Source organism: Chlorocebus sabaeus, chromosome 8 (assembly GCF_047675955.1).
Source record: "Chlorocebus sabaeus isolate Y175 chromosome 8, mChlSab1.0.hap1, whole genome shotgun sequence".
NCBI lineage: Eukaryota > Metazoa > Chordata > Mammalia > Primates > Cercopithecidae > Chlorocebus > Chlorocebus sabaeus.
In genome coordinates, this window is record NC_132911.1 from 28790824 (window position 1) to 28803819 (window position 12996).

Consider the following 12996-nt stretch of genomic DNA (forward strand, 5'->3'; position numbering starts at 1 on the left):
TTTTAAAGTCTTCCTTTAAAATAGACATTTCCATAAATAAACACGCTGTTAACAAAAGGATATTCAGCGTCCCAAATCAAAAGCACTTTTAGTTTAAAAAAAAAAAAAAAGTCTTCAGTATGTTTTTTGTTTTATGCTGAAAAGGAAATAAGAAACAAAGAACTTTTTGTTGTTACACTAATCTTGCTGTGATGGTAAAAGGAGAAAAATATGCTTTCAGCAGATGAAAATCCTGCCAAAGTATAGCACTTTGCCAGGGTGATTATTTTACCTTCTGGTATTTGAAATGGACACACTAGGGGGTAGGCATCATAATAAAATATGTAAAATTCACATTAAAAGAGGGAAGACGCAAATATACTAGGCAACAGACAAGTCTGCAACGCAGCAGAAGCACATGTATCTCTGACTGGGTTTACTCTTCACAAGATTCAAAACCAAACACTCAAAAAGTTATTCCACAAAAGCAAGTGATTTTATAGTACAATTTCCCCAGTGTCATTTATTCCTTCTAATAGTGTTTCACAGAAGGCAACACTGCAAAAGAACCTCTGCTAAATCAGCTAGAAGTTTTGTTTTGTTTTGTTTTTTTGAGACAGGGTCTTGCTCTGTTGCCCAGTGCAGTGGGGCAATCATAGCTCACTGCAGTCTCAAGCTCCTGGGCTCAACTCATCCTCCCACCTCAGCCTCCCTAGTCACTAGGTCTATGGGCATGAACCACCCATACCTTGCTAATTTTCAAATATTCTGTAGAAATGGAGTCTTATTATGTTATCCGGCTGTTCTCCAGCTCCTGGGCTCAAGCAATCCTCTGGCCTTGGTCTCCCAAAGTGCTGGGATTACAGGTGTGAGACACAGTGCCTGGGAAAGCGAGAGCATTACCATTGGCTTATGCAGTTAGCCATCACAGTTTAAAACTCAAAAACTGCTGGGGCAAACAGTGGGCCATCGGTCCACTTAACTTCGGCTCCACCTTCCTTTAGTGGGAGTGGGTGGAAAGCTTAAACCCACATTTCTCAGACTCCCCGGTAGCCCAGGCTCAGGATACACCTGCTAGAGGCTGAAAAGCAGAAGTAGAGCATAGGCCACCTGCTGCCACTTTCTGGCTCTTCCTGCTGGCAGCGGGACTAGGGAAATGCCAGCACATTCTCCAGGTTCCAGGATGCTATGAGGTGGCAGCATGGACAGAAGCAACTTCTCTATTCCTGCTTCCTGGATCACAGCTATGGGTATGCCTGGAACTCAGTGTTCTAGAGGTGTCCTCAGAGGTGGCACCACCCCGGTGGCCAGATGTGTGCTGTTCAGAAAGTTATTCCTCAAGAGGCAGTCTAGAACCTGGTCCTCCTCAGATGTCCCAACAACCCTGGAATCACCTGCTTCCCTACATGACATCCCTTTCTATTGACCTAGAGTGGCTTCTGTTTCTTGTCCAGAGTCCTCATTGATACACAAGTCTAGCCAGGACTTTAATTCATCTAACACCTGTAGAGGAAAAAAATAAAACCACAATCCACTTTAGAATTATAAAAACAGGTCATGCATCTGAACACCTACCCCAGACTTCACATCGTAGAGAGTATGTGTGAGGGTGATTTTGAAAACTGCATGGGATCGGCTACTCTCCTCGTTCATGTTGGTTGCAGCAACTGTGCGAGATTTGTTACCCTCAGACATCAACGACTCGATATCCTAAGAGGAAACAAATCATAGACCCACATTTCTTTACTTGTGTAATACACACTAAAACCCTGCTACACTACAAAATGCATTACAAGTTTTGCTACTTAGTCAACAACATTTGGAGTTAACATTCTTGTTTCTCAATGAACATTGAGCCCCATGGAGTACAATAGCCAATACTATCTCTGAAAACTTAAAGTAGACCATTTGCCAAAGGTACAGAGGTGGCAGCTTTGACTCAAAGTTCAGAAGCTACACCTTTGGTCACACAAGATGAGTAAGTATGCCATGCCAACCATCATCTAATACAGAAATTTGAAAAAACTTAGTTTCCTTAATACAGAAAGCAATACAAATTTATTGTTAAAACAAATCAGATTATACAAATAAGCAGCACAAATAAATAATTTGTGTTATTTCTCCTTTCATCCAGGCATATCACCGACTACCACTATCTTAGCAGATCTGTTTTTTATTTTATTTTTATTATACTTTAATTTCTAGGGTACATGTGCAGAACATGCCAGTTTGTTACATATGTATATATGTGCCATGTTGGTGTGCTGCACCCATTAACTTGGCAGACCTGTTTTTAAAAATTAGAACGTCAAGAGACTAATTTTCTGCATTGATTTACCATTTGGTTGCTACTACTACTAAAAAAGAGAAACAACAAAATACAATAGGAAGGTCAAGGGATTTTCTTTTTTTTTTTTTTAATGTTATAAGCTCTAAAACAGTTAGCCAACCTGGATTTTAATTGCATTAATAGCAATGCAGAGCTATGATACCCATCTGCCTTACAAGGATCTTAATGAGGAGTGAGAAAAATGGTATGTGTGAAAGTTGACTAGATGCTTCCCATTACCCAGTCTTCACTTCGTTCCAGTAAGACAGCCCAATCTTCCACTTGGCACATATGGCCAAGCTAAGAGACTACATTTCCCAGATGCCCTTGCAGCTCACTCTGGCCACATGACATTTTAGTGAATGAGATTTAAAATTAAAATAGGCCATCTGGGAATTCTCCTTCAGCGAGTAGACATGCTATCACGTGTTGGTTCTAAGAGCCATCTTGAACTATGGGAATAAGGACATTACCACACCGCTCTATGTTGACCACTGGAAGGAATCTAGGTCCCTAATAACACATTTGGGGCCACTATACTGGCCCTGGAGAGTCTACCTCCATATTTCTTTTCCATTAAAAGTCTTGTTTCAATCATCATTCATTCATTCATACTTTCAAATGTATACTGAAAGCACCTACCATAGGGCAGGTACTTTTCAAACACTGAGAATATATAATGGACAAAACAGGTAATAATCCATGTTTCAAAGAACTGTTACATTTTTTTAATGTTATGTGCAACTGAACACAATCCTAACTGACACACATCACCAAAAACTGAAAATCACAATTTTCTATTAAAAGAATAATGTTTAAGAAAAAATTCAACACAATACATAAAAAGCCTTAAAAACATTAACTGCAAAAGGAAGTATAAGTGGGCCCCAGAATGGGAAAACAACAACAAAAGATAAAATTCGCAATTTTCTAGATTGATTCAAACCCACTGTAGATTCACTAAGTCTGATAACTTTTCATTTAAAAGCCTCATCCTATTTAGTCTATATTTATTCACTGGTCTCTGATCAACTACCTCATTTTTAGGATTTTTGTAAAAAGGGATTAAGTGATGCTATTATATATGCAATTTTAAAAAACAACAAAGTAAGCCAAGAAAGAGAGCCCACCCTACTACACTAAATTTAAGTAGTTCACATACAGGATGTTGTTACCTTGTAGCTTGTGACAGCCAGTTTAGAAAGTCCGTCGACATAAGGTCCCAACACACTATGCTCTCTGACTTTCAACGTCTGACGGCTTCTGTTCATGAAAAACAAAGAAATGATTTTTTTAACAATAACCTATTTTTTAAAAGGACTCAGCTCTGCTCCATAAAAATATACAATGAATTCAAGAAAGACCCCAAATAAATAAAACCAACCGACTTGATCCCAGAAGAATTTAAACCAAACTTTAAAATCTTCACTGTGAAGAAAACTTCATAATGTGATTAAATATCACATCACTCAAAGGGTACATTGTGGGATGTCTATTTGCTACTACAAAGAATGCAGAGTCAAATAAATATGAACAATCTATTTGTCTTACACAGAATGTGGTACAAACAGCAGAAACTCAGTAAATGTTAACTGTGCAAGAAAGGAAAACTACAGACCAGTCTGTCATGAAGAAAGACAAACAAAAGACAATAAACTGAATCTAATGATTTCAAAATACAAAATTGGGCTTATCTCAGGGCTTCTAGGCTATCGACCACTGGAAAAAAGATACTCGCACTTTAATCACATTGACAGCCTAAGGGGGCAGAGGAAGGAAGTATGATCATTTCAATAAATACATGAAAAAAGATTCAATAAAATTAAAATTAAATATTCGTAAGTGTTTTTTTTTAAAAAAAACCCTCTTAGCAAACAAGGAACTAATAAACCCAGTAAAGGACATCTGAGAAAACTGTAGAGCACAGATAGCATAGTTAATAATATAAACCAAAAATATTAAGAATATTTGTTGCCGGGTGCGGTGGCTCACGCCTGTAATACCAGCACTTTGGAAGGCTGAGGCGGGCGGATCACAAGGTCAGGAGATTGAGATCACAGTGAAACCCCGTCTCTACTAAAAATACAAAAAATTAGCCGGGTGCGGTGGTGGGCGCCTGTAGTCCCAGCTACTCGGGAGGCTGAGCCAGGAGAATGGTGTGAACCTGGGAGGTGGAGCTTGCAGTGAGCTGAGATCGCGCCACTGCACTCCAACCTGGGCAACAGAACTAGACTCCGTCTCAAAAAAAAAAAAAAGAATATTTGTTGAGGTGTTAGTCAAAGGGTACAAAGTTTCCGTTAGGAGGAGTAAGTTCTTGAGATCTATTGCACAGCATGGTGACTAAGTCAGTAACATAGTGTGTGTTTCAAAATTGCTGAGAGTAGATTTTAAATGTTTGCACCACAAAAAAAAATGGTAAGTGGGTGAGGTGACGGATATGTCAATTAGCTTGATATAATCATTCCACAATATATACATGATCAAAACACACTGTACTCCATAAACATATACAATTCTCATTTGTCAATTAAAAATTAAATTATAAAAAAGAGTGTTAATGATGAGGTTACTGGTGATTTTCATTTTATATTTTTTTCCTTATTTTATACCACGAATGTGTGTCCATTTTTGAACTACACAAAATCTTTTTTAAAAAAGTAATAAATTATAATACTTAAAGTTTTTTTGTTTCTGTTTTTGTTTTCAAATGGAGTCTTGCTCTATCACCCAGGCTGGAGCGCAGTGCCAGGATTTCAGCTCACTGCAACCTCCATCTCCCGGGTTCAAGCAGTTCTCCTGCCTCAGCCTCCTGAATAACTGGGATTACAGGTGCACATCACCACACCCAGCTCATTTCTGTATTTTTAGTAGACACAGGGTTTCATCATGTTGGCCAGGCTGGTCTCGAACTCCTGACCCCAAGTGATCCGCCTGCCTCGGCCTCCCAAAGTGCTGGGATTACAGGCATGAGCCACCATGCCCAACCAATGTTTCAAGTTTTTTGGTGGGTCTTTGATGCCTATGAAGAGAGGTGCACACTCCTCAGCTTGATACGTATGCTCCTTTATAATCTGCTCTTGACTACCTCTTAGTCAGCTCTCCTTATCCTCACCTTAGGCAGGAATTAATCTACTTTTATCCATTTGTATTATAATAAACTTTGGGCTCTAGAATAGCAAGAATCATGTCTAATTACTTTGGGAGTCTGCAGTTCCTAGCACAAATCCTGTCACATAAGAATCACTAGATGAATGAACAGACTTCACTAACAAAGTGAAGATGAGAGAGATTAAGGTGACAGAGAGGACTTCAAATGTTAGCTTCCATCATTTGGAGAGGGAGTGCTAGTAACTAAGAAGGCAGGAGAGGAAGGGAAGAAATGTTGAACACATACAGTGAATGACTAGCACGGAAGCTGAACCGCATTCAATCACTAATACTCATAATAAAGAAAGCAAGAAAAGGATAGTTCTAGAATAACCCTTCATATAAACAGTAAAATCAGCGGATAAGGAAATGACTCTTAAATCTAAAATCTATAGTACCCTAGGATCAACCACAAAAAAAATGTCACTTATTACCATGTAACTGGATAAAGTAGATATAGAGTATTTGATTTACTTCTCACCTCAGGATATATTCTATTATTCACTTTTTTCCTTTCATGTTTCCTTTTTTCTTAATGTATCCTCTATTATCTCCTGAGTAAAACAACATAATTACATTACTACATACTAGATGCTGAATATAATTAGTACGTGAATAAAAAATGAAGTTTTCTCAAATGGTCTTTGACCAAAATTCACCTTTAGAGATGTTAATCCATTTACTTTGAATCTTCAGAAACTAAAAAAAAAAAATTTCCAAGAAATTTTCACTGGGGAGATAACAGCAGCAGCTACCACTTATTGAGTACTTACTGTATGCCAGCAAATGTTCTAAGACCTCAGGTGTATCATCCCAATCTATCGTCACAACAGCCCTCTGAGATAATTGTATCCTATCATTTCCCTCTTCAAGTTCCCTCTAGGCCCACAAGTTAGGCCTAGAAAGCGTAAGAAACATGCTCAATAGGTAACAAGCAGAGGACCTAGATCTGGAGCTACGCAAATTCGAATCTCTTCGGAATTCACTGTTAATTAATTACTGTAAGTAAGCTGTTAATTACTATACCCAAGACAAACACAGGAGAAAATACTAAAGACTGTACATGTGCAGATAAGTTGAAAAGATGCCATACAAGCACCCTGGATTAAGCAGAAGAACAAACAGGTATGAAGTCAGTCAGCTAAGAATTTCTGGAAGGAGTAAGTCTGGGCTGGATCTCAGAAAAGTGATGATCTTTGCAGAGGTCAAAGTCCAAGAGAAAGTATTCAAAGCAGAACAAAATATATATATACACAGGGGTATAATATTAAGTAGGATGTGGGTACCTGGGCCATAAGGTACTCTCTGGCCTCTTTGTTTTGGAACAGTTTTTACTTTTAATTTCTTTTGAGACAGGATGAATCTCTCATCCTGTCACCTAGGCTGGGGTGCAGTGGCACGATCTTGGCTCACTGAAGCCTCAAACTCCTGGGCTCAAGCTCAACCTTGGCCTCCTTTCGTTCCATGTTGACTTCTGTGCATCCTACTCTCTGACCACACTGAACTGCTGGATCATTCTCCAAAGGAGATTTACATTTAATGATTACTTTACACCTTCAAGGTATGGCAGAGGCTGTTCCCTACGCCTGAGTAGTTCTTACCCAACTTCCCAGTGAACAAACTTCCCACTCAGCACAAAAGTTATCAAGCAAGTACACTCTGTGGAATCTTCCCTTCTCCTCAGGGCAAGATCAGTCATTGTCTCTTTGCTCCCTAATTTGTAGGAGCCTCTTTCACAAGTTAAAAGCAGACTGCCTTGTATTTTAATTATTTGTTTACAAAACTCTCATTCTGTCCACATTGTGAGCTCTTGCATAGTGCCTGGCATACAATGATCACTCAATAAATGTTTGTTAAGTTTGTATAGAAGCACTGAGCATCAATTCAATCTCCCTGAGAGAACCCTGAAGATTATCATCTTGGTCAAGGAAAACTAACAACAGAGAAGAGCTGAGGGTTCTGTTTGCTCTTGACTGAGAGTCACTAAGATTCACTGCCTCTAAGATTCTCTTTTCCTTGATCATCTTCCTCATCCGGCAAAACTAAATGTCCTCCTGTTGTCCTCCAAACTTTCTGTAGGCCTCAGCTTATTTGGCTCTTTGACCTTCCTAATATTGTTTTTACATCAACAAGCCACAGGCTGTGGTCATTATCTCCATCTCTCTCCACTGTCACGCTTCCTTAAAATCTGAACTCAAAGAACTCTCTGTGGAATGAATAGATTTCTAGATACCTCGCACTTTCCTCACTCAGTTACAGCTGTAGAGTCAAACCAGCATCTGTGAAGGCCTCCTAAGACTTCTGACCCAATTCTCTTTCCAAGTCTGTGCCATGCAATCACGGGCACTTTTTTTTTGTTCCTGAGAATCTTTAAAAATTCACTGTCCTAAAGACCAGGTTTCATCACTCTGATAATGCCTCTCCCTCACCTCACAGCCCGCAAAGAGCTGAATTCCACCTGAAATTTCTTGATTAAAAAAAAAAAAAAAACTCTTGAGCCCAGGAGTTCAAGGCTGCAGTAAGCTATGATCATGCCACTGCACTGAAGCCTATGTGACAGAGTGAGATCCTCTTAAAAAGTTAAAAAGTAAGATTTGTACTTCAGCCAATTTAAGTCTGTTTCAGTTCACAATGCTGAAACACTAAAGTCTCAAATTCGTTTACCCTTTGGGATCAAGGAGGTCTCGAACTTTTTCATTATAAATTTCCATGTAGGACACTTCTACTTTAAAACTCTGTTCTTCATTTTCCTCTTTCTGAGTTCGTTCAAAGAGTCCACTGCAAAGTCTTGGGATTAATCCAGGTTGGTCAGCTGTGCCCATCATGGTGTAAGATTTTCCAGATCCTAAAAACAAGGAAATCAGAGTTACTATTGTTTCTTTGAGAAGTTAAATATATAACCCTCTTTCTGTTGCTCATAATAAATTATAAACACTTAGCAAAATGCAATGAAAAATATATCCAAATATGAGAATAATAAGTACACAAGCTTTCTTACTGCACATGAGAAAGTGAAAAGCAAATGTCCTTTAGAAAGAAAAATAGGCTGGGCACAGGGACTCATGCCTGTAATCCCAGCACTTTGGGAGGCTGAGGCGGGCAGATTGCCTGAGCTCAGGAGTTCAAGACCAGCCTGGGCAACAAGGTGAAACCCCATCTCTACTAAAATACAAACAAACAAAAAAAAATTAGCCTGGCGTGGCGGCGTGTGCTTGTAGTCCCAGCTACTCGGGAGGCTGAGGCAGAATTGTTTGAACCCGGGAGGCGGAGGTTGCAGTGAGCCAAGATCGCGCCACGACAGTTCTGCTTGGGCTATAGAGTGAGACTTCATCTCCAAAAGAAAAGAAAAAGAAAAAGAAACTTCTTTAATCATCCTCACACTTTTAGAAGATACCTAAAACAACTGAGAAATAGTGAGGTCTAAAAGTTTTCTGAATAAGCTGGAAGAGCCATATAATTAATACTATTGTGCCTGCTCCCAACCAGTGATCACAGCACAAAAAAAATAGGTTCTCCCTGCAGACCCCAGAGCAAAGTAACTCACTACCCTTTCACTCTAGTATGGAAACTAAAGAATAATCTTATTTTTTCTTATGTAAAATTATTTTCTCGGCTGGGCGTGGTGGCTCACGCCTGTAATCACAGCACTTTTGGGAGGCCAAGATGGGGGGATCACCTGAGGTCAGGAGTTTGAGACCAGCCTGGCCAACATGGTGAAACTCCATCTCTACTAAAAATACCAAAAAAATTAACCAGCCACAATGGCAGGCACCTGTAATCCCAGCTACTCAGGAGGCTGAGGCAGGAGAATCACTTGAACCTAGGAGGCAGAGGCTGCAATGAGCAGAGATTGTGCCAATGCACTCCAGCCTGGGCAACAGAGCGAGACTCCGTCTCAGGGGAAAAAAAATGCATTTTCTCCTTTGTAAAAGAAATATATATTAAATAAAATTTAGAAAACATAGGAAAATAGAAAGAAAAAACTTAAATTACCATAGTCCTACTGTCCAAAAACAAGCAACTACCGACACTTAAGTATAATTCCGTTTTTAGTACCAATGTTTTTGCAAACATGCTTTTAACCTACAAGTTGCTGCTTTTGTCACGCAACATTTTATTGTTATCATAATACCTAAAGCTAATGTGCCACATTTCCTAAGTACCAGGACTTCTGTAAAAAGTCTGCACATGGGAACTCGTTATGACAACCCTACAAGAAGGTCTATGATCATCAGCCTTTCCAGGTAAGGACACTAAAGGGCAAAGAGGTTAAGTAACTGCCCAGGTCTCTCCACTGACCAGCTGCAGGAGCAGCACTGGAGCTGTCGCCACTTGACCCCAGCTTTCTGCCCTTTCATCACGACACGAGGCTTCTTGAAAACATCTGACACATTCTTCGGTGAGAACATTTCTACTTGGACAAGCTGTATGCTTTACTCTTATAAAAGTAACAAGTTCACTTCAAATAGATTTTCTTTTCTTGACCACAGAGATGCAAAAGCCAAAAAGCTTATTAGTTATTATTGGAGAGACATTAAGAAGTACATTCTTTTTGGTATTTTCTCTGTTAAGATTCTGAAAGCCTTAAAAAAGCATGATCTATAGGCATGGCTAGTAATATGTTCAACCGTCATAGCTCTGTACTTTTTTTAAAAACAACCCTGCTAGTGCCTTGTGAGAAAAATCAGTAAAGATAAAAGATCCCAATGCTAATTTTATCACATTCATTCTAAAATAATGTTACTGACTACTTTCAACATCTAAAATACTTTCTGAAAGCAAAAATAACAAGGAATAAATCAGCAATGTTATTCAGTAAAATACACACGGTTCTACTTTCTCCTTCATTGATGGTTATGTGATTCCATGTTATTTAACATTACCAGTCTGTCCATAGGCAAAGATACACGCATTGTAGCCATCAAAAGCATTCTGCAGGATATTCTCCCCAAGGCATTTGAAAACAATATCTTGACCTGAGAGAGACAGAATAAGAGAAAAGACATTTTAAGCCAAAACTACGTATGAACAATTCATAAAACAAAAACAAAAATCTCAAAAACATATAATGTGCTTATTTATCTCCAAACAAGATTTTTAAATTTGATGAATGTTCCCAAAGGCTTATGCCTTCCAGGTTATTTCTAGTTAGCACATGAGGGAAAATCAGCTCCCTGTACTACATACTTGAACAAATAAACACTACTAAGAATCCCCTGCAATGCAGAGCCAGTGAGCTGCTCACTTTATAATCAATGATTATAAATATCTGAAATTTATACTTGGAACCCAGGTGTACCTGGATTTAACTATTTACCACTCAGCCAATGCTTTTATTCAGTGGGTACCAGAGTTTAGAACAATCATATATATCAACCCCCTCTCCTTTTCCTCAGTGACAATTTCTAATTACAGGATCTATAATACATACCAGTTAGGACAGGGAGTCAGAGCCTGGAAATTTCCCCCGGTTTTCATCATGGACATAAACCACAGAGTCAAGTTTATGTCCATGGAGATAAATGAGATATGTCATTTCCCCCCACAGGCCAAATGAGATATGTCAATAGTCAGTAATCGAATGTGAATCTGACAAGTCACCCTACCTCACTTAGTCTCAATACCATATGGAAGAACTGGATGCTTTTATGTTATGGCAAGGGTATTCCATTATGTCTCTTCTTTTTTTTTTTTTTTTTAATACCAGTTAATTTATACTTCTGATATTGGGCCACCTAGACCAAATGAATCTTAACTTCCAAACAGCCATATTCATCTTTCTCATAGCAGAAGCCAAAACAATATGATGCTTAATATTTAAAAGAGATTGTTTAAAAACAGGTGACAAAAGCAGTTAGGAATAAAGGCAATCAAAGGGTGTCTCTGTAGTCCTAAACTTGTGGTGAAATGGGGCTTGAGACAGTCATCATTTAGAATAAACAGACTTCTAGAGCCAAAAGAAAATTTAGAGAGAATATGGTATCTTCCTCTCCATCAAAGAGAGAAAACTGAAGCTCTGACAGGTGAGGTGGGCCTAGGGTTCCTTTTCTCCTTGGCCGGTGCTCCCCTTCTTTCAGTATGCCTTCCTGTCTCTCCCAATTTCATCAACATATACCAAGAATGGCACATCGTGAGTCTCCCATTTTCCAATCAACATTAAAAACTCTAATAGCAAACACGAGAGGGTGTTGTCTGTACTTTCTAAAGTTATGCAAAATAATGCTATGGTACTCATATATATCCTATGGTAAATATACAGATATAGGTTACCATCCACAGTTCCTGGCTCATTAACCCTTGTTGCAGTCTTTTACATTGCTGGGGCACTTTAGGCCTCAGGAAACGATCTGATCTCCTACCCTCCTTCTCCCTGCCCGAGGCAAGATTCTCCTCTGATTGTGGGTCTAGGGCTTCTCATTCCACAGGTCCTGCCTCATATCCTAGAGGAAGGAATGCTACACACAATGGCCAAGAAAAGTCTGAACAGACAGGACACGCTGTGTTCAGATCATGCGCTTTATGTCTAATCACATTTCTATCAGTTGACCATCATGCCTATGTAAGGAAGTCTCCATAAAAACCTAAAAGGACAGGGTTCAGAGAGCTTCTGGATTGCTGAACACACAGGGCCCAACAGGAAGAACTCATCCAACACAACGAGAAGGTGCCACACCACCTCCACGGGGACAGAAGCTCCGGCACTTGGGACCCTTCCAGACCTCACCCTCTGTATCTCTTCATCTGGCTGTTTAAAGAAAATGTGTCCTTTCAAGAAAATGTGTCCTTTAAAGAAAATCCCTTGTAATAAACCCCTAAACATGAGTGTTTCCCTGAGTTCTGCGAGCTGCTCTAGCAAATTAATCAAACCAGAAGAGGAGGTTGTGGGAACCCTAACTGGAAGCCAGTAGGTCAGAAGTTCTAGAGGCCTGGACCTGCGCTGGTGGGAAGGAAGGAGCAGTCTTGTGGGACTGAGCCCTCAGTCTGTGGATCTGACTCCGTCCCCAGGTAGACAGCATCAGAACTGAATTCGAGGATGCTCAGCCAATGTCTGCTGCTTGGGGTGCAGGGAAAACCACCCCCATGTTTGGTCACACAAAGTCATCTTCTGTGTTGATGATTGTTATTGCGATGTGACAGCAGATGAAACACATAGTTTGGGGGGTTTGCCAAGCAATCGTGTAAAGGAAAAAATACTGAACACCTCTTCCATACGATCAGTAGCTGACAGGATGCTGGATTCTATTACCTGCATACTTTTCTTTGACAGATTCATCCATAGACCAGAAACAATGATCATAAGCAAACACCTGTTGAAAGTGAACATAAGTGTGTATTAAGAAAACCTTAACATTACTTACAAACCATAACTGATAGAACTGCTCATAATAGTGAAATACAACAACTTATTGTCATACAATGGGAATTAATTATGCATGTAGAGGCTTACAATGAGAACTAAACACCCTATAGGTGATATGACTCTATATTTTACACAGAAAACTATTCACAAAGTAACAAAAGAGGTTACAAAACAAAATGTG

At 39.4% G+C, this 12996-nt stretch overlaps 1 protein-coding gene across 2 annotated transcripts in view; it reads right to left on the reverse strand.

Annotated features, from left to right (window-relative positions):
- KIF13B (kinesin family member 13B) overlaps positions 1–12996 on the reverse strand; it is a 197596-nt gene that overhangs the window by 112595 nt on the left and 72005 nt on the right. For both annotated transcript variants that reach the window (XM_007962061.3, XM_007962060.3), the window contains exons 4-8: positions 12702–12762; positions 10339–10431; positions 8120–8300; positions 3484–3571; positions 1555–1689 (exon numbers count right to left, since the gene is read on the reverse strand). In XM_007962061.3, coding sequence (XP_007960252.3) covers positions 1555–1689; positions 3484–3571; positions 8120–8300; positions 10339–10431; positions 12702–12762 — 558 coding nt within the window. The remainder of the gene's footprint in view (positions 1–1554; positions 1690–3483; positions 3572–8119; positions 8301–10338; positions 10432–12701; positions 12763–12996) is intronic.